Source organism: Arachis ipaensis, chromosome B09, assembly GCF_000816755.2.
Source record: "Arachis ipaensis cultivar K30076 chromosome B09, Araip1.1, whole genome shotgun sequence".
NCBI classification, from domain to species: Eukaryota; Viridiplantae; Streptophyta; class Magnoliopsida; order Fabales; family Fabaceae; genus Arachis; species Arachis ipaensis.
In genome coordinates, this window is record NC_029793.2 from 42,131,578 (window position 1) to 42,153,859 (window position 22,282).

General features: G+C 36.5%; 1 protein-coding gene and 1 long non-coding RNA gene across 5 annotated transcripts in view; one reads left to right on the top strand and one right to left on the bottom strand.

Annotated features, from left to right (window-relative positions):
• The window catches only part of LOC107617271, a 20,038-nt gene extending 5,459 nt beyond the window's left edge, over window positions 1-14,579 (top strand). Inside the window, exons 2-3 of the long non-coding RNA XR_001614886.2 lie at window positions 11,131-11,133; window positions 14,567-14,579. This is a non-coding gene — a long non-coding RNA (uncharacterized LOC107617271). The remainder of the gene's footprint in view (window positions 1-11,130; window positions 11,134-14,566) is intronic.
• The window catches only part of LOC107619080, an 8,270-nt gene continuing 2,321 nt past the window's right edge, over window positions 16,334-22,282 (bottom strand). Inside the window, exons 2-4 of one of the 4 annotated variants that reach the window (XM_021110577.1) lie at window positions 20,840-21,154; window positions 20,410-20,710; window positions 17,440-17,866 (exon numbers count right to left, since the gene is read on the bottom strand). In XM_021110577.1, coding sequence (XP_020966236.1) covers window positions 17,781-17,866; window positions 20,410-20,707 — 384 coding nt within the window. In that variant the 5' untranslated portion in view covers window positions 20,708-20,710; window positions 20,840-21,154 and the 3' untranslated portion in view covers window positions 17,440-17,780. Of the gene's footprint in view, window positions 16,701-17,439; window positions 17,867-19,109; window positions 19,354-20,109; window positions 20,711-20,839; window positions 21,155-22,282 lie in introns of those variants that run through there. The other 3 variants (XM_016321286.2, XM_021110576.1, XR_002353391.1) reach the window with 3 other exon arrangements.

Genomic DNA, 22,282 nt, shown 5'->3' on the forward strand with positions numbered 1-22,282 from the left:
AAAAAATATTAAAAATATTAAAATATTAAATTTGAATCCTTTAAAGTAAAGAAATTAGTAAAGTAATAGAGTGAGAAGTTAATCACCATTAATTTTGTAACTTTCATAAAATATGTAATCTACTATTTTAATTGAGTGATTAACTCTTCACTTAACTACTTTACCAACTTTCTCATTTTAAAAGATTTTGATCCTAAAATATTATTATAATTTGTATACAAAGTCTTTGTATCTTAGTGTCTCATGTCCACATTGTGAATACTCGTAAACTTGATTTGGTAAAACTTGATTTGATAAAATAACTTTTAAAATTTAAAAATATTATAATAAACATGAATGTTGTTTCGAGGTTTATCTGAAATGTTGATTTGGACTTGAACGTGAGGTCCAGGTCTCTTTGGGTGACAGCGTCCGACTTGTTTGGTGTCGTGGTTCCGCGTCCGAGCTCTTCGTGAAGAGGTCACGGAGGAAAAATATCGGTAAAAATTTTTATAAAAATATCACGTTGCAAGTATAGTTCTAAACCAACAAATTATCCTAAATCAAAATTTAATTTGTTTGTCACAATACAAATCCAATAAAAATAAACCGAAGTATTTAAACCTCGGGTCGTTTCTCAAGAAATTGCAGGGAAGTGTAGTTATTATTGGTTATGAGAAAGTATATTTTTGGGTTTTGAAATAAGGAACAAGTAATGTAAATAACAAGGAAATAAAATAACAACTAAGAAAAGTCCTAACAAGGATTGAGAATTGGAATTCCTATCCTCGTTATCATCATCAATTGTGATGGTAATTGCCTTTTGCTTTCACTTAGTCAACCTCTAACAATGAAGGAAAGTCAAGTGAGTAAAATTAACTTATGTTCACAAGTCCTAATCAAAGACTAGATTTAGTGAAGTCTAAGCCAACTAGCAAGTCTCAATCAACAATCAATAAAGAAATTTTGATAACTCAAGAGTCTCTAATTGATCAATCCAAGCTAAGAATACCAAAAATCTAATTTAAAATCCTACCAATCATTTTATTAAACACTTGGTAGGCACAACATTAAAAGCATAGAAAAATAACAAGGAATATTAAATTTAAACAACCAATTGCAAGCATCAATAACACAAATCAAAGAAAGCAATCATAAATATGGAAAACATAAATTGCATTAATATGGAAATTGAATCTAACATCAAGAGTTCATAAACTAAATTGGAAAATAAATAAATCAACAAGAGAAGATAAACTAAGATGCTAGAATAATAGAATGTAGAAGAGAAACTAAATTAAAGTAAGTTCATTTTTGGGCTTGAAACTGGGGCAAAAACAGCCCATAAATCGCCCCCAGCGAATTATGATATCTGCAGCACGTGACGCTTTGTCACGCGTACACGTCGTCCACGCGTACGCGTCACTGAACAAACTCCTAGTCACGCGTACGCGTTGCTTGTCTCCTGCACCAGTCACGCGTATGCGTCGCTCATGCGTACGCGTCGATGCCAGTTTCTCAAAACATCAATTTCTTGTGTTCCTTCCACTTTTGAATGCTTCTTTTCCATCCTCTAAGCCATTCCTGCCCTATAAAACCTGAAAACACTGAACACGCATATCACAGCATCGAATGGTAATAAGAGAGGATTAAAAATTAGTAATTTAAGGCCAAATAAGCATGTTTTCAATCATAGCACAAAATTAGAAAGGAAAACATAAAACATGCGATTTATATGAATAAGTGTAGGAATAGTGGATAAAATCTACTCAATTCAATAGAAAATAAACCGTAAAATAGTAGTTTATCAATCTCCCCACACTTAAACAATAGCATGTCCTCATACTAAGCTCAAGAGAACCAAAAGAGTGAAGAGGAATTGTAGAAATTCTGAAATGCAACCTATTTATATGAATGGTTAAAAGTAAATCAAATTCTCCAAAAACAAATATGAACGAAATTCCACTAATTCGAATCATAAAATGAAGTACAAATAGACTTGCAAAAGAAGATAGCTCATGAAAGCTAGGAACAAAGAATCGAGCATCAAACCCTCACCGGAAGTGTATACACTCTACTCATTCAAGTGTTTAAGGTTCGATTCTCTCAATTCTCTACTAACCTTGCTTTCTAAGACTTGCTCTTCTTCTATCAATCAACAAAAGCTTAATGCACAAATACACATATCAAGACGTCTTTTAAGGGTTGTAATGGGGTTAGGGTCAAGGTAGGAATGTATTTAGTCAAGTGGACTAAAATCTGAATCCTTGATCAACCTAAACTCTCTACCTAACCTAAGAGAATCCATGTAAAACATACAAAACCTAACTATTCATTAACCATGTTTTTCACATATTCATGCATCTAAATTTTGAGTACAGTACATATGCATTGCTATCACCACTTACTTTGGGGCATTTTGTCCCCTTTTATTATTTGCTCTTTTTTTTTCTTTTTCTGTTTTTTTTCTTTTGTTTTGTTTTTCTCAATGCATATGATTAAGGTATTGAATGCATGAACATATTCTCAACATTTTCTTCACATTTTAATAAAAATACAAAACACCCAATTCCCAAACCAAACGTTTTTAAACCCAATTTTTTCACACTTAATTCATGAGCACTCTCACTAGTCTAAGCTAACTATAGATTCAAATTAAGGACATTATTATTTTCCGCTTAGAGTTAGTGATGAGTTAAAGTAAAGAATAAATGAGGTTAAAAAGGCTCAACATTGGTTTGCAAAGGATAATGAAAGGGTAAGGCCATATGGGTATGTGAGCTATAGTGAAACAAGGGCCTCAATTACATAACTGCATAAATACATCAAACAATAGAAATATAGAATCAAGCAAGACGAAGATCACAATTTTAGGGAGAACAACACACACCAAAATAAAGTATTGGTTGATAAAATGCAACCAATCAAATAGGCTCAAAATCTCACTAGTTTTGTGTGTTCGAGCTCTAAAACCATGTTCCAAAATAAATTCTTCAAGCAAAGTTTAACAAAAATTTTAATTCAAATTAGTGAATTGCTATAAAATAGTTTCTTGGAAAAGAATTCATCACATCAACCAAGTAGTGGTAGAATATGCACAAAATCTAACAAATATGCGATCAATCATGCAAATGCAACAATGAAATAACAAAGAAAATTAAACCTTGGTGTTGAGAAGAAAATAACTAACCCACGGAAGTCGGTATCGACCTCCCAACACTTAAAGATTGCACCGTCCTCGATGCATGCTAAGATGTGCAAGTGGACGGGTAGCTGCAACTGATGTTTTTTCTCAAAAGATGGTGCAGAGAGACTTGTTGTGCCCCAGTTAGAAATTTTTCCTTTTTCCTTCTTGGTGGCCATCTTGAAAGAAGAGAAAAAGGAAGAAAAATAATCCACAAACAAAGATATGAAAAGAAATAAAATATAGGGGGCTATTGCAAAAGAATAATAATGTTCTCAACTACATGGTAGCTACAACATGCAAGTGAGAAAATAATATAGGCAAATGGCATATCAATAGTGCAAGAAATGCAACAACGAGGGAGAGAAAGAGTTGGTCATGAAAGACAATATAAGTTCATATCAGTGAAAAAGAGATACAAGTGTCATAAAAGATTAGCATTGACTTATAAATAATATCACCCAACAATATAAAACAAGTCACTAAGCACAAAAATAATGCAAGAAAAAAATACAACAGTTGAAGAAGAACATTTAACACCAATGGAAAAATAATAAACTTAGAAAAGAAAATAAAAACATGCACAAAATTGAAATGCAATGAATGAAAGTATACAAATGCAATAAGTAAATGAGAATGAAAGAGAATAAGGATGAGAAGTTAAAGAAATGACGAAGAAGAAAGTAAGAAAGGAGGAAGAAAGAAGGAGAAAGAAGAGAAGAAAGAAGTAAGATGGAAAACAGGAAGCGGACACGACACACGCGCATGCATCACGCGTACGCGTGAAAACAGAAACAGGCATATAACGCGTAAGCGTCGTCCACGCGTACGCGTGGACGTCCCACAAATGAAAAATGATGCGTGAGCGTCGGTCACGCGTACGCGTGACAACTGTTCGTGCCAAACGCACAGTTGCAGCACACCTCTAGCCCAACTCTCTGTCCAATTACCAAATTACGCTGATGTTCATTCCACGTTTACGCGTCGCTGGCGCTTACGTGTGGATTGAAAAAATTGCAGGTGACGCATACGCGTGGGGTGGTTTGTGCGCCAGGCACCCTTCCTGCACGTCTCTAGCATAACTCTTTGTTCATTTTTAATAGCGAGCGAGCCTCCATATGACGCGTGCGCGTCATTGACGCTTGCGCGTCACATGAAATTTTTTTTAATTAATAGGCTACCAAAGTAATGTCAAAGATTAATAAACAAGCGAAATGACAACGTAAACTAAATAAACCTAGCTAAAATAAAAATTTAACTTATTACCAATATAAATAAAAGAAACTAGAAAGAATTTACCATGGTGGGGTGTCTCCCACCTAGCACTTTTAGTTAAAGTCCTTAAGTTGGACATTTGGCGAGCTCTTTGTCATGGTGGCTTGTGCTTGAACTCATCTTGAAACTTCCACCAACGCTTGGACTTCCAATAAGTTCCAACATTTCCAAGTTACTTCACCAAGCCTTGATGAAGTTCTTCACAAGTTTTGAGCTCCCAAAGTTGATCCTCCTGTATGCCGGGATCCCAAATCCTGTTTCTACACCCGTCTTTAAGTGGATCATCATTGTTCCAACTGAGTGGCAAGCAATCCGAATTCTCAATGAAGTACCAAACTCTTCTCTTAGATCTAACCAAATTATCCCCAGTCTAGCCCTTGCATCTAGCTCCTGAAATCTCAACCTTGATGAGCCTTGATTTGCAACTCCAACCACTAAACATCCTTCTCTTACGCTTCATTCCACAAAGCCTCCTAAGTTGGTCATCTGTCTCAAGAATACTATACTCAAGTGGGACAGTAAAGTGAATAGAGATAAGTTTTACCCACTCAAATGAAGGAGTAGACGGTAACCTAGGTAGAGAATTCTCCAACGTTATTGACAAAGCATATTCAACTCCCGTCCAACCTTTTCGAAGGACTTCCACCTTTTGAAAGGATTCTTCACTTTTAAGCTCTTCCTCACCAAGTTCACCCAACTCTTCTCCGTCACTCAAATCATAAATATGAGGTTGAGAGAAGTCTACCTCAATGTTGCTTTCAATTTTATCGGGAGAAGGTTCTTCAAACTCAAGGGGTTCACTTATGGGTGCAAATTCATTACTAGCAGGGCTTGATTCATGATCATCACCAAGGGAATTTGCTTCTTGATCTATCCCGTCCAATTCTTTATAGAGAACATGCCTTGGAGGTTGTGCACTACCCTCCTCAACATCAAATGCAAGCTTCTTAGAGGAATACTCTACAACTCTAGATTCCCATGGAGGTTCAGCATCTCCTAAGTCTTCAACCACTTCTTCCTCTTCAACAGGTACGGCTTCTTCCAATTGTTCCAATACAAATTCACATTCCTCACTTTCCACCGGCGTTTCTAGTCTCTCCTTCATGCTACGTTCTTCATTAGATTCTCCACATGTAGCCATGGGAGTTCCTTGAGTGTCCAAACGTTGGGAAGCTAATTGACTTACTACCTCAGTCAAAGCAGCCATGAATTTTCGTACCTCCCTTTGCATCTCTCTTTGCTCTTGAAGAAGAACACCAAGGGTGTCATCCATTGGAGATTGGAGTGGATATGAGGGTTCATTGCTTGAGAGGAAAGGTTTATGATAAGAGGGTGGTTCATAATGATACGGATGTAGCGGTTCAATACTCTCCATCTTTTCCACTTGTTGCACAACACACTCATCCGTGAAAATACTGTGTTCATTGCATGAGTCCCATGAGTCGAACTTTTGACGGATGGTTGCTTGAAGTTGATCTATTTCCTCCTTGAGATGATCCACTGGCTATTGTTTCACTTGGGTGTCATAAGGAGGACCATAGTGCTCTTGGATTGATGGATATTGACATTCCCCTATGGAAGGTTGTGGTGGAAAAGAAAATTCATATTGTGGTTGAAATTTTTCATACATCGGAGGTGGTGTATATTGGGGTGGTGGTTCTTGGGAGTAATTGGGTTAAAATTGGGGTGGCTCTATGTATATTTCATATGGCTCATAAGGTGGTTGGTATGGTGGGTATGGGTTAGGGTCATATGGAAGTGTTTAGTTGTAGGTGGCTTGTAAGTATGGTGGTTCAAATCTATATTGAGGAGGGGGTTCATAGGCATATAATGGGGCTTGTTGGTAACTACAAGGGGTCCACCATATCCATTGTCTTGGTATGCACCTTGGAATGGCTCTTGCTCATAGTAAGTTGGTGGAGGTTATTGCCAAGAGGGTTGTCCATAAGCTTGAGGCTCCTCCCACTATTGATTGTCTCATCCTTGATGCATGTTCTCATTGTAGCTTCCATTTCCTACAACATAGTTGTAACCACTCTCATAACCAATGGGGTGAGAATTCATAGTAACTAGAAAAAATAAAAACAAAAAATAATAAGAAATAATGAAAATAAACTTCTAAAACTAGAAACAACTAACAAAGAAACGAAAAGCAAACATATTCACAATAACCAATAATAAGGCACACATTTGCAATTCCCCGGCAACGGCGCCAAAAACTTGACAGAGGAAAAATGTCGGTAAAGATTTTCACAAAAATATCACGTTGCAAGTATAGTTCTAAACCAACAAATTATCCTCAATCAAAATTTAATTTGTTTGTCACAATACAAACCCAATAAAAATAAACCGAAGTATTTAAACCTCGGGTCGTCTCTCAAGGAATTGCAGGGAAGTGTAGTTATTATTGGTTATGAGAAAGTATATTTTTGAGTTTTGATATAAGGAACAAGTAATGTAAATAACAAGGAAATAAAATAACAACTAAGAAAAGTCCTAACAATGATTGAGAATTGGAATTTCTATCCTCATTATCATCATCAATTGTGATGGTAATTGCCTTTTACTTTCACTTAGTCAACCTCTAACAATGAAGGAAAGTCAAGTGAGAAAAATCATCTTAAGTTCACAAGTCCTAATCAAAGACTAGATTTAGTGAAGCCTAAGCTAACTAGTAAGTCTCAATCACCAATCAACAAAGAAATTTTGATAACTCAAGAGTCTCTAATTGATCAATCCAAGCTAAGAATACCAAAAATCTAATTTAAAATCCTACCAAGCATTTTATCAAACACTTGGTAGGCACAACATTAAAAGCATAGAAAAGTAACAAGGAATATTAAATTTAAATAACCGATTGCAAGCATCAATAACACAAATTAAAGAAAGTAATCATAAATATGAAAAACATAAATTGCATTAATATGGAAATTGAATCTAACATCAAGAGTTCATAAACTAAATTGGAAAATAAATAAATCAACAAAAGAAGATAAACTAAGATGCTAGAATAATAGAATGTAGAAGAAATAAAACTAAGACCCTAAAACCTAGAGAGAGGAGAGAGCTTCTCTCTCTAGAAAACTACATCTAAACCTAATAATTGTGAATGAAAGTGTGAATGATTCCTTCTCCTTCCCGCTCCAATCTGCAGCCTCTAATCTTCATTTTCGGGCTTGAAACTGGGCCAAAAACAGCCCAGAAATCGCCCCCAGCGAATTCTAATATCTGCAGCACATGACGCTTTGTCACGCGTACGTGTCGTCCACGCTTACGCGTCTGATAAAACACTATTTTATGGTTTATCTTGTGCTAAATTGAGTGGTTTTTATCAATTCTTTGCACACTTATTCATACAATTTGCATGGTTTTACAAATCCTTCCCAATTTTGTTCTATGATTGAAAACTTGCTTCTTAAGCCTTTAAATTGAGTATTTTTAATTCCCCTTTATACCATTCGATGTCGTGATCTGTGTGTTAAGTGTTTTCAGGCTATATAGGGTAGGAATGACTTAGAGGATGGAGAGGAGTCTTGCAAAAATGGAAGGAACACAAGAAATAAAGGAGATGACCAGCGAGGATCGACACGCACACATAGCTCACGGGTGCGCTTGACTTGGAGCTTTTCACAGCGACGCGTACGCGTACATGACGCGTATGCGTGACAAGCGAAATTGCACAGCGATGCGTGCACGTGACTGATACGCACGCATGACACGTGCAGAAGACCATCGACGTGTACGCGTGACGTGCGCCACATGCAGAAATTGCAGAAGACGCTAGGGGCGATTTTGGGCTAGTTTTAGACCCAGTTTTTGGCCCAGAAATACAGACTAGAGCCAGGGGACAAGCAGAGACTCAACACACATTCACTTTTACACAATTTTTAGTTTTTAGTTTTGAATCTTGGAGAGAAAACTATTACCTCCTCTAGGGTTCTTCACATTCATATATTTCTAGTTTTATGCTTTTGGATTGGATATTGAGAAGAGTTACTACCTCCGTTGAAGTCTTTATCATTACAGTTTGCTTTCTTATTTCCTTCCTCTTTTACTTTTCATTCACTTTGTTCAGAGTTACATATGGATATCTTCGATTTTAGAATTTATTAATGCAAAGAATTACTTTTACCTTTAATTAATTTTCTGTTATTAATTTGTTTGAATTACCATGTCTTCTTTTCATTCCCTTTATATGTTTATGAAAATGGCATTCATGTCAATGGAGTAGACTCCCAACTTGATTTGGAAGTTGATTAATAGGAGACCCTTGAGTTGGAATACTCAAGTGTTAATTGGTAATTGGAAGTTGTTGGCTGACTCTCTAGTCACTAACGCTAATCTTTCTAAAGGAGAGGATTAGGACTTGTGAATCGGAGTTGATTCAGTTACTTGCTGCCCCCTTCCTGGTGTTCAATGCCAGAAGTACCCCCTTTTGGGCATTGAACGCCAATGGCGTTCCTCCCTAGGCGTTCAACACCTTCAGAGGTGCCTTGGACTCCAATTGTTCATCTTCTATCAACTTCTCTTCCCCTTGTCTCTTGTTGTTTCGAGGCTGGGTGTTCAGGGTCCTTCCACTTCTTAGTTGGATAGCCTGACACTCTTCCTTTATCTGTTCAGATAATTGTTGTCTAGCCTGACTCAGCTCTGTCTCTATATTCCTGTTGGAAGCTCGAGTTTCTTGCACAGCCTCTTGCAATTCCAACAACTATTGTGCAAGGGAGCGCAGCTGCTGAGTTAATGGGCCATTTTGTTCTGGAAGGTTAAATTCAGTAGATACTGCCTTGATCTCTCCTTTCATTGAAGTCTCACTGGCTGAGTACAGATGCTGGTTGCTGGCAACTGTCTCAATAAGTTCATGAGCTTCCTCAATCGTCTTCCTCATATGTATAGAACCACCAGCAAAGTGGTCTAAAGACATTCTAGCCACGTCTGTGAGCCCGTACTAGAAGATGTCTAATTGCACCCATTCTAAAAATATTTCAGTAGGGCATTTCCGTAGCATCCTCCTGTACCTCCCCCAAGCATCATGAAGAGATTCATTAACCTCTTGTCTGAAGCCTTGGATATCCAGTCTGAAGCCTTGGATATCCAGTCTTAGCTAGGTGAGTTTCTTTGGAGGAAAGTATTGATTCAAAAACTTGTTCACTAGCTGGTTCCATGTTTTCAAGTTAGATTTGGGTTAGTTATCCAACCACCTCTTTGCTTAGTCTTTTACTGCAAAGGAAAAGAGAGTAACAATCTGTAGACATTCTGGCCTACTCTCTCAGTGCGTACTGTGTCAGCTATTTGCAAGAAATTTGCAATGAACTATGCGGGTTCTTCCTGTGAAAGTCTATGATAGTGACAGTTCTGCTGCACCAGAGTAATCAGCTGAGGGTTTAGCTCAAATTTCTTGCTCTAATAGGGGGTATACTAATACTTCTCCCATAGAAGTCAGGTGTGGAGGCTGTATAGGACCCCAAGGTTCTTCTGGACTATTCATTCCTAATTGGGTCTATAGTGAACTCTTCATGTTCCTGTACACACAGTCCAGAAACGAGGAAATGGGAAGGTGGGTGTCTCTATATCAGAGTATAGAGCACTTCCAGTGAGATGAAGATAAGAAGAATGGAGGTAGAGGAAGAGATGGAATTTGAATTTTTTTTGAAGAAGAAGAAAAAAAAATTAAAAATTAAAATATTTTTGTTTTATTTTATTTATTTATTTAATTGAACTTCAAAAATACAAATAAATTAAAAGTCAAGACAACTAATTAATTAAAAGAATTTAAAAATTAAATGTGAATCTAGAAGTAATTTTCGAAAATAAAAGAAAGAAAAAGTTAAACAAAGATTCAAATCTAAAAGAAAGTAAAGATGTAAAACTTAAAAGTTTTGAATTTAACAAGAAGATAAGATAGGTGAATTTTAAAATTTAAAAGGAAAGATAAGATAAAGATTTAAAAATATTAGAATTTGAAATTTTAAAATTTTGAAGATTTAAAATAGAAGGATATGATAAAGATTTGAAAAAGATTTTGAAATTTGCAAAGATTTTATTTTGAAATTTGAAATTAAAATAAGATAAAATAAAATATATGAAAGTTAAAGAAAGATAAACAAAAGATAAGATAAAGATTTGAAAAAGAATTGAAAAGATACGATTTGAAATTAAAATTTAAACTTCACTAACAAAAAGATACTAAACTTAAAATTTTTAAATCAAGATAAGAAAAGATAGTAAAGATTTTGAAAATTTTAATAAAGATAAAAGAGATATTTTTGTATTTTTTGAATTATTAAGGAAAAAGAAAAACAACTAAGAGACACCAAACTTAAAATTTTAAGATCAAACAAAGAAATTAACAAGAACAATTCGAAAATTAAAGAAAACAAAAGGGACACCAAACTTAAAAACTGACACAAGATTCAAACAAAAGATAAAGATTACTAAAGAAAAGAAAAAGTTTTGAAAAATTTTTTGGAAAAGAAAACAAAAGACACAATCAAAAGAGTAACTAAACCGTAAAAAGTACCTAATCTAAGCAACAAGGTAGTCCGGTAGTTTGTCTAACTCGAACAATCCCCGACAACAGCGCCAAAAACTTGGTGTGTGAAATTAAACTCCACAAGTTTCGCACAGATGAACCGGCAAGTGCACTGGGTCGTCCAAGTAATACCTTAGGTGAGTGAGGGTCGAATCCCACGGAGATTGTCAGATTGAGCAAGCAATGGCTATCTTGTAGATCTTAGTCAGGTGATTAAAAAAGATGGTTGTTTGCTTGAAAGCATAAATAAAATAGTAAAGAACGGAATACCAGGTTAGTGTGAAAACAGTGATAGAGATTCAGTTAAGGCTTCGGTGATGCGTATTCTTTCCGGATTAACTTTTCTTACTGTGTACTCCAACAACGAATGATTCATTCAATGGCAGCCGTAAGTGATTAACTCATGTCCTCTCATCAAGTTAATCTCTTCTAAACCATAGCAGTCCACCATATCCAAGCAACTCATGTCCTCTCATCAAGTTAACTCATGGCTTCCCACTATGGCCGAAGGTGAAGACCTAAGTAATCCACTCCCCTTCGCGATCCTACTCAAAACGCCACAGACAAAGTCAGATCTTCCGGATCAGGGAATGCTGCTTCTCTGACTCTAGCCTTAACGCCATAGAGACCTCAGTAACCCACGGTCAACGGGATTTTATGTCACTTATCCAAAGTCGCCCAGGTACGCTCTTGGAATCCACAGTGCACTCTCTAGCTGTGGTTCAATGCTATCCGGGTCAGGACTCACACGGAACCCATGTAGAACAAGGATGAATGTCATGGTTCATCCTTAATTCATGAGATAAAGACCAAAAATGCACAAGAGAATGGAATCAAACGTGCATTGAAATAGAAACAGTAATATTATTAATCCATGAGAATCAATAAAGCTCCTAACCCTAACTTAGGAGGTTTAGTTGCTCATGCTTTACAGAAAGTAATCATAAAACGTGCAAAAGGGCAAAGATCTCTAACAGTAGTGATCTTTGTTCTATATATAATAACCTAATAGCTAAGAAGTACAAAAAGTATGATAGACTAGACTAAAAGTGCGAAAGTCCACTCTTGGGCCCACTTTGGTTGAGTACTTGGGCTGAGCTTGGCGTCCAACTTGAAGGATGGGCGTTGAACGCCCATTAGGGGGTTGATCTACGCTGCCTTATGCTTGTTGGTGGGTGTTGAACACCCCAAGGGGGGTGATTGGGCGTTCAACGCTGGCTTGAGTCCCTTTGGGGCGTTGAACGCCAGATAGGGGGTAGTTCTTAGGCGTTCAACGCCCAATATGAGCAGGCTCCTTCGAATAAACGTATAGACCATTATATATTGTTGGAAAGCTCTGGAAGTTAGCTTTCCAAAGTCATTTAGAGAGCGTCATTTGGACCTCTATAGCTCTAGAAATTCTCGTTCGAGTGCATGGAGGTCAGAATCTGACAGCATCTGCTACACTTTCCTTGCCTTTGAATCGGACTTTGCCAAAACTCCTCAATTTCAGCCAGAAATTACCTAAAATCATCAGAAAACACAACTCAAAGTATAATCCAAAAATGTGAATTTTGCACTAAAACCTATGAAAATATAATGAAACTTAAAAAAAATATAACTAAAACAATATGAAAATGATGCCAAAAAGCGTATAAAATATCTGCTCATCAATCCTCCACTTTCCATTTTATTTTTTCACTAAAACGACATTGGCTTGCCACAATGGGTACTTTTCTTCTCTTATGAACCCTGCCTCTAGCAAGGCCTGTACTTGCTTTTCTACGACCTGTGTCCTTTCTAGCCCAAGCTTCCGACGCTTTTGCTGAATAAGTCGGGAGCCTAGGTATACTGCCAGTCTGTGAGACATCAGGTCGGGGTCTATGCCTAGCATATCTAAAATCTTCCACGCAAAGAAGTCGGTACTTTTCCTTAGGAAATCCACGAGCTGTTCTTTGAGGTCTTCTTCCAGATTAGCCCCTATGTGAGTTGTCTTATCTGGGTGGTCTCCGATCTGTACTTCTTCCGTCTTGCCTCCAGGATGGAGGCATAGTTCTTCCCGAGTTTGGACTCCTCCCAGCTCGATTGTGTTGACCTCCTTGCTCTCCGGACTCCCCTTTAGACTGAGGCTTTCGTTATAGCATTTTCGTGCTAGCCTCTGATCCCCCTTTAATGGTGGCAATTCCTTCTGCTGTGGAGAACTTCATACAGAGGTAAGGCATTGAGACGACAGCCGCAAGTCAGTTTAGGGTGGTCCGACCTATCAAAGCATTGTATGCCTAGTTGACATTGACAATGGTGTAATCTATGCTTAGTGTTTTCGATCTTGTACCATTTCCAAAGGTGGTGTACATAGAGATGTACCCAAAGGACTAGATTGGTGTGTCCCCTATCCCAAACAGGTTGTCCAGGTAGGCTTTTAGATCCCTTTCTTCTAGCCCGAGCTTATCGAAAGCGAATTTGAATAAGATATCCACCGAGCTGTCCTGGTCGATCAGGGTTCTGTAGAGGTTGGCGTTTGCAAAGATTATTGTTATTACTACGGGGTCATCGTGTCCAGGTGTTATCAATTCGGCGTCATCCTTGGTGAATGATATGGTTGGCAAATCAGGCAGTTTAATTCCCTCTCCGACTTGGTATACCTCCTTGAGGTGCCTTTTCCGAGATGATTTTGACATTCCTCCCCCAGCGAACCCCCCTTGATCATGTGTACATGTTGCTCCGGGGGTCTGAGGTGGACGCCCTTGTCGTCCTTCCTCTTTGTCCCTCTCCTTTTCTTCTTTGGATCATCTGATCTGTTAGCCAGGTATTTGTCCAACCGGTCTTCTCTTACCAGCTTTTCTATGACGTTCTTTAAGTTGTAGCATTCATTGGTGGATTGTCCGTAGAGCTTGTGGTATTCACAATACTCTGTCTGACTTCCTCCCTTTTTGTGTTTGATCGGACGTGGAGGAGGAAGCTTCTCTGTGTGGCATACCTCTCGATAGATATCCACTAGTGAGACTCTAAGGAGAGTGTAATTGTGGTACTTCAGAGGCTTCTCTGTGCTCTGTTCTTCTTTCTTTTTAGGTTCTTTATCTTTCTCACGGGCTTGGTAGGACGGGTTTGGCCGAGCCAGAGGTTTCCTAAGTCGGGAATTTTCCTCTATATTGATGTACTTCTCCGCCCTCTCTTGAATTTCATTTAGAGAACCCGGATGTCGCTTGGAAATTGACTGGGAGAATTGGCCTTCTTTGAGACCGTTGACTAGTCCCATGATTACAACTTCAGTAGGTAGGCTCGGGATTTCCAGGCATGCCTTGTTGAACCCTTCCATGTAGTCACGGAGAATTTATCCGACCTCTTGTTTGATTCCTAGTAAGCTCAGTGCATGTTTTGGTTTATCCTTCTGAATGGAGAACCTGGTTAGGAACTTTCTGGATAGGTCATCGAAGCTAATTACCGATCTGGGAGGTAGGGTGTCGAACCACTTCATGGCTGTCTTAGTGAGGGTGGTCAGGAATGCTTTACAATGGGTAGCGTCCGAGGCACCTACCAGGTACATTCTGCTTTTAAAGTTGTTAAGATGGTGCCTGGGGTCAGTCGTCCCGTCATAGAGGTCTATGTCGGGGGTTTTAAAGTTTCTTTGGATTTAGGCTCGCATGATCTCTTCAGAGAACGAGTCTTCTCCCCCCAGAGGGTTGTTTTCCTAATCTGTCCAGCTAGTTCGGCTTCGGAGATCGGTCTCTAACTTTTAGAGCTTTTACTCTAGCTCTCGCTCGGCCTCCCGCTGTCTTTCTGCCTAGTATTCAAGTTGCTCTAGTCGATCTCGCTGACCTCGGACGAGGTCTAGTACTTCGGCTGCTTGAGGGAGTTCTTCTTCCCTGAGGTAACAAACTTCTGAACGGATCCGCCATGGCCAAGGGTTAGCTACTGGTCCTTCTTCTTGTGGACCTTGTGGTTGTGGTGGTGGTAGTAGTATAATGGCATTGCCCTCAAGTTGGGGCTCAGCTTCAGATTCGGATGTCGTACGGCCATCTTCGTGTTGGTTGTCCGCCATTGTTGTGGGATGAATTCCAGGTCCCCGGTAACGGCGCCAATGTTTCGAGGGCTACCTGAAACGTTGATTTGGGCCTGAACGTGAGGTCCAGGTCCCTTTAGGTGCAGCGTCCGACTTGTTTGTTGCCGAGATGCCACCTGTCCAAGTTCCTCGTGAGGAGTTGGGAGTGGTACCTGCAAGAGACTCCGATGCTTAAGTTAGCAAGGACTTTAGACAGGTTTTTAGTAGATTAGAACGTGAGTTATATATGGAGGGTGCCAGTGTATTTATAGTAGAGTACTAGAGTTTGATGACCTCCTTGGTGGCGGTAGTTCCATCTTATCTTATCTTATATCTTGGGAGTTTGTTAGAGTCTATCTTTTGGAGGAGATAGAGATTTAGTCACGGGTGGATAAGTAATGCTGGACTGTTGGGTCGGTGTCCGACCTCTTCAAAAAGGTCAGGTAGGAGATGAGAGGCCACCTTCTATAGTTGGTTCTTTCATCCTTATTGGGCTTGATTTTATGTTTGAGGCAGAGTATAAACAAATGTAAAAGTTAAATTTGAAAATTAATTAATGTATTAGACTTTTTAATTTTAATAAGTACAAACTAATTTTAAAAAATTCTATCTTAGATGCTTTCAAAAACATTCATATTTTTTAAAAATTACAAACATAAAATAAAAAACACATACTTTTAAAAAACATAAACAACTTTTAAAAATATTTTACCAAACCAAACTATATTTTGATTAGTTAGACGTATATTACTTCAATTTAAAAGATAAAGACTTATAAACCCTGTTAAAATATTCTCACCATGATTTAAATAAAGATGCACGTCACTATCTAATTAAAGCGAGAAAGAAATCCTTCACCTTTGTTTAGAATTTTCTAGAAACATATTGGGCATTAAAGAAGGATGAATGTTTTAGATAATTTAATACGTTTGACCGAATATATTTACTAAACCATCTAACATTCACAATACTATCTTCCTTCGAATAAAAATATCATCGTGAATTTTTTTCTTAAAAAAATTTGTACTTCTCTTTTATGGGATTTTGTTCCAACCACTTTTTAACTATGATTCAAACACTAACTAATTGCATTCGCCCTTATTAGCCATAAAAATTCCTCTAATAATCAAATAGAATTCGCCCTTTTAAAATGTTTTACAAGAAAAATATTTATTTTTTATCCAACACATTCTTTGTTAAATATTAAAACAAACTATTAGGAAGTTGTTTATACATGGCATATGCTGCATTTCTTGATTAAGACAGACATTAAAAACTTCTTAGCACAATCACTTCGATTTGGAATAAGCAATAAACAGGGAATGGAATTACGGAACACAGTACACAACGAGAAATAGGTGATGAAATAGAGCAACAACTTATAATACCAAAGTCAATAACATGGAAATCTTTCTTTTATAAGCCTAACTCATTGTTATATAGATCAAACATATAACCGTAACAAAAATGTGATTTTGTCCTTCCATTGATGAAGGTTTCACCACTTTTAATTTCCTCAAGGTTCTAAATTTACATGCAAACTAAAACAACCAAGTACGACAGAATAATATGTTCTTGTTCCGTTAGAAATTATTTTACTAACACTCTTATGGAGTTTCAGTGCCAAAACCTTAACATTTGTTAACAATTTTGCAGATCTCAGGCAACAAACTTGCTAAGACTAGACGAATTTGCATCTTCATTCACAGCATATCCTGGAAAAACCATAAAAGTAGTACATGAAAATCATGATGAATCCCAAACTTGGAAGACCAACATCAAGCATTTGCAATTGCTTTACTATTTGTGATATTTTTAGGCACCAAATCAGACTTATAAAACAAATCAACAAGGTAGTTATACTAATGTAGACACAACAAATGATGCAGCAGTCAAGCTGGCAAATAAATACTTGAACATAGTGGATGATTAATGAGTGAAATTTGTGTATGAATTTTTCTCCTTATTTTTTCAACAATTTTAACTTCAGTTCACTGAACTAATGTTATTGCCTCTTGTCCTGCTATCATTCTCCATCCATTCCTACCCTAACACTGTTTCTATCTAAGACTGGAAATTTTCTCTAACGGGAGGGGTTGATGAGATGAACAGAAACTGATAATAAGTTCTTAGAACGAATCATTTTCTTATCAAAATGAAACTAAAAACAACTAACATCCACTCAACTGCCCCAAAATCAAATAGCAAAAGTAAGAAACATATTGTCATCAAGGAATACCAACACAATTGCTTTGTGAAATAAGCCCTTTTTCCCTCGTTGAAAATTTTATATCTATATTTAAACAATAAATGAAGGTAGTAACAAACTATCTCCATGGTCTTCCTAACGCTAATATATTATCACCTACAACACTTAATACAAAAATTGACAAGGTTTCAATTGGAGCTAGGAGTGAGTCAAGCCAGCTCGTGAGCCAGTTTGAGCTCGACTCATGAATAGCTCAATAAGCTAAGCTCATGAGCTTGTGAGCCAAGCTTGAGCCTAGATTTGAACTCATATATTGAATGGGTTGAACTTGTATTTTGTACTTTTAATCACATAGGCATATATTGATAGAAGAAATAAATCACTATATATATATATATATATAAGTTACAATTTATTTAAATTTATATATATGTTCATGTTATTTGAGCTAGCTCGTGAGCTCAATTCAACTTGTGAGCTTTTGGTGAGTCGAGTTTAAACTTTACAAATAGACTCAATTGTTAATGAGCTGAGCCATGAACCAAACTTGAACTTAGCTTGGCTCGATTCCACCCCTAATTTCAATTCAGGGTTTTTTTCCGTCCAAATTGAAACCTTGCTTTGTCAAGGCAATATCTGATGTTGCCAAAATCACCGCAAGTGAAAATAAAACTGTTCCATCCAAATAATTGACCCCATTATAAGCATACCAAAATCCTCAAACACAAGTATATATGTATAACATTGCCTCCCAAGTCACAGAATTCATAACATAAAAACAAAACATAAAAAAACAAGAGAACAATTGTATTGACATATCAGGAAGACACCACAAAAGTGACATTACCAAAAATCAAATGAGTTTAATTTTGATTCACATGCATGAGACTAGAGGTAACGAAATTGAAACGCCCCATGCCCATATAATATAACCTAACTTAATGTTGATGAGGCACGATGGTTTTGGCCATTCCCATCAAGGGTTACACGCACTACATAGAAGCACTTTGGGGTGGTTACCATATGGTTTTCCACCGGGTTTTGTCTCCTCCATACTCACACGGTTTGAGTAGTCATCTATACTCGCAAATTCAAAATCTCCACTGTTGCCGCTAAATCTGCTTTTAGTACAAGTGGTCGTGTAAAAAAAACATAACTAAAGCTTTGATGTGTGGCTAAAGTTGGTTGTGGACAGCTTTGGGGAGTAAAGGTGATATATTATTTAATCTTCATTTATGTTAATTTTTTACATAATACTAATTAATTTATTATTTGCTATCTCTTGATTTTCAACTTTAAATCTTGACTTTCAAACTTTTAATGATGATGAAAATGTGAAAAGTGATCAAGAATAAGGATTGAAGACTCCTTTATATCTAATGTTGCAATTTCTTTATTATCGTGTTAAATTTGTAGTGATCGGACATTCGCCTTTTTTTATTTCATGTTATTTGACATTGTATAAATTTTATGTTTGTATTTTAATTTATTTATGAATTTTAAGTTTTTATCTTAATTTATATATGAATATGTAAAAATTAAAGTGTTATTTAACTTTTATAGGGGCAGGGCAGGGCGGGGAGTAGATAAGTAAAAGGAGGGCCGGGTGGGGGTCGGGTAGGTAAAAAACCCGCCCCTACCCGTCCCACTGCCAACCCAAGAATAATTACTCTTCTACAATTCCAAATACCAGACCAAATTTTTCCAATATGCCAAGAACATCGCTAGCAGAAATCCCCATTGTTACTTTTGATACTTTGGCAATGTTTCATAACAGATAAGTGAAAACCATTTCGTTAACATTTTGACTCATCATATGACAACAATATTTAGTCCTTTTATTGAGTCGACAAATACTAAGTACGTGCAATTAGTCTGTAAATTGACCCAAATTGCTAAGATAGTTAGTGTGAAGAAAAATCAAAATGATTTTATTGAAATACAAGGGGCTAATGCAAAACAAAACCCTCTTGAACATGATATCGATTTGGGTAGACAAGATCAAAATGATGTTAATGTTATACAAGAGGTTCGACGAAATGACACTTGGCTACAACAAACTGTTAAGTTGTCAAACAAAATAACACTAGGGGCAAGATATCAATCAAGTTGTCAAACAAATTTGAGAAAGACTAGGATTTAACATTGGATGTACAAATTGGCCTCACTTTGTGTAAAATTTTCCCACTTTATCCAACAAGTTGAATTGCCCGAGGGATGGAAGCTTCCTAAGTCATTAACTACATTCTTTGGTGAAGATGAGAGAATAGTTAGTAGAGCACATTTTTTCATGGTGAATTAAGAATTAGTTTGACTGATTTTTTCTCCATTAAGCGCAATGTAGGAGAATCAATTAATAAGTATTCGGCTAGATTCATAAACAATGGAATAGATGCTTTTACTTTACTCCAATCCCATATTCTGAAGTTGACAAATTGGCTAAAAATGAATTAGAATCTAGAAATGTTAGACAAACTGAACAATTGATGACTGAAAAAGATGAAAAGTATAAAGAAATGATAAAAGAAAGATTGAATAATCATTGTTTCTACATGTCTCAACAAATAAAGCATGTCCAGGATGAACAAAAAAACCCAGAAGGACATGGTAGATGTGCAGGGAATAATGGGTAAATTTCATGATGACAACAAAAATACTAAATAAATAAGAGAAATATAATAAAAATCATTTTTATCTCCTTTGTTTTCTTATCATCTTTTGTTATCTCTTGCTCCTTCTCCTTATCTTTTTCTTTCCTCCTTTCTTTTCCCTTCTCTGTCTTTTCTCTTTCCTATTCATCCTAATTTTCTTCTCTCCTTTCTCATTTTCCTTATCTTTTGCATTGTTACTTCTTTCTTGTATTTTCTCGTCTTTAAACAGATTGAACTGAAAGTGTCAACTGACACATACCTCTTCAACAAGGTTGACTGAATTCTAAACATCAATAGACCTATAGAATTCCTCCTACGTCTATGAGGCTTTTATGCTGACAGTTATTTACCCAAGTGCCAATGGGATATGCACTTCTTTGCTAAGTTCATGAAAAGTGTCAATGGATACACAGTGTAAATCAAATCACTATTCAAGTAATTTAATTGAAACTATTACCTAATCATATCCATGCATCATTGGATGTTAAAACATTTATATAACTTGAGTATACAAACTAAATCCAAATTAATTGCTTCCAAAATTAGGGTTAGCAAGTAAATTACCGGCTGTAGAATGTGGGGTTTCGCCGTAGATGGCCTTGAGCCTATGCAGCGGTACGAGGGCGTCGTCGCTCGCGGCTTCTGCGTAAAGCTGCTGCTTCCAATTCCAAAGAGTCCTTTTAATATCCTTATTTGATTTTACAAGAGATGCTTTCTCAGTCTCCAGAGCCTCAATTATTTTTTGCTGATGGAATGATCTACCAGCCAGCACCATAAACGAAGCAGCGAGACAAACATTGATCACCGTATTGTTGTTCGAAGCTTTCCTTGCACTTTCAACTATCCTATTAACGAACTCCATTGCCTGAAATTCAAAGAAAAATGGTTACGAAAAACACAATTTAACACTTAATTTAACAAGTCAACAGAATTTTACAACAATTAACAACATAATTTAACAATTTAACATTGAAATTAACGGAATTTAAAATACCACTTGGTGGATGACGGTGGCGCAGAAGCAGAGGGCACCGACGAGGGAATAAGACAACGGTTGCGAGGACGAGGAATGAGGGGTAGGGAGAGGCGAGTTGGGAGGCAGAAATTGAGAGTAAGAGAGGCTGTGAGTGTGTAGGGAGGGAGGGCAACGCGAAGCGATGGTGAGCGATGGAGAATAGAGGATGGAGATGGAGACAGCGAGAGAGATGAGAGGGTTGAGATTGAGGGTAGCTGGCTAGCGGCGGTTAAAGTACTTAGGATTATTTCAGGAATTTCACTAAGAAAATTTTCAGCAAACAGATCTTCATAACTGAAAGAAATTTGTAAACAAAATAAGGATGTGTTATGCTAAAGGGACAAGTGTTTTTGTTAATTAAATTTAATTAAGTTGGTCTAATATTTATAAAAATTATTTTCATTATTTTTATTTATGAGAAAAGAACAAATGATCCCTGACTTTTTGGTCCGCAGACATTTAAGTCCCTAAAGATTTAAAAATACATTCAAGAAGTTAATCCTAACAACTCCTCACACCTATTTTATCTCATCCTATTGGTAGGTGCAGATACTTAATTTTTCTTTGGAACAAAATATACAAATTAAAAAAATAAAAATACTATGTACGGACAACAAATTAGTCATCAAATCAATTAAAATAGACAGTTAAAATTCAAAGTAAATCATTCAACCACTTCATAAGTTTAAAGAATGTCAAACTTAAACATTTAATTTGCTTTGACAAATACAAAAGTCAACCATCAATAGAAATGACACAAGATAAAACACTTTGAAAATGACTATCAAGTTGAATAATTATGGCCATAAATTACATTCTGAAAATAATTTAACATAAAACAGATTACTTTAGTCCACACAACTACTAGTTAAGAATCATAAGTGAATTCTAGACTATAAGCGTCTAACTTTCAGACAACCACATAACCATAATGGTTTTGCAATAATAATAATAACCCAAATCTACAAAGTGCAGAACATGCACAATACCGCATTATATATTATTTGTGACATGACTATTTGTAGTGATCTTTTAATATTATCATCTATTTATTAATCCTCATCGTATCTCACCAAAAAACACAATCAATTTCCTTTAGGAAATTTCATGTTTCTTATGAAATATCTCTCAAGATATAAACGAAATCACAATCAAAAGTAAGCATGCATGTCAATTTAACCACCTAATTACACAAATCACATCATAAGAAGTTAGTCCTCTGCCATCCAAAACTAGTGTAAATGTTACCAGGAAAATATGTCCAAAAATTAAGAGTTAGTTAAAAATGTTGTTAACAAAGAGTTGGTTTAGTTGACGATTTACAAATGCCACAAAAGAGGCCTAGAGGGAAATTCAATAATTGTTTGGTTTGCATATTATTATTATTATTATATTATTATTTTAAATCAAAGAACTCAACAT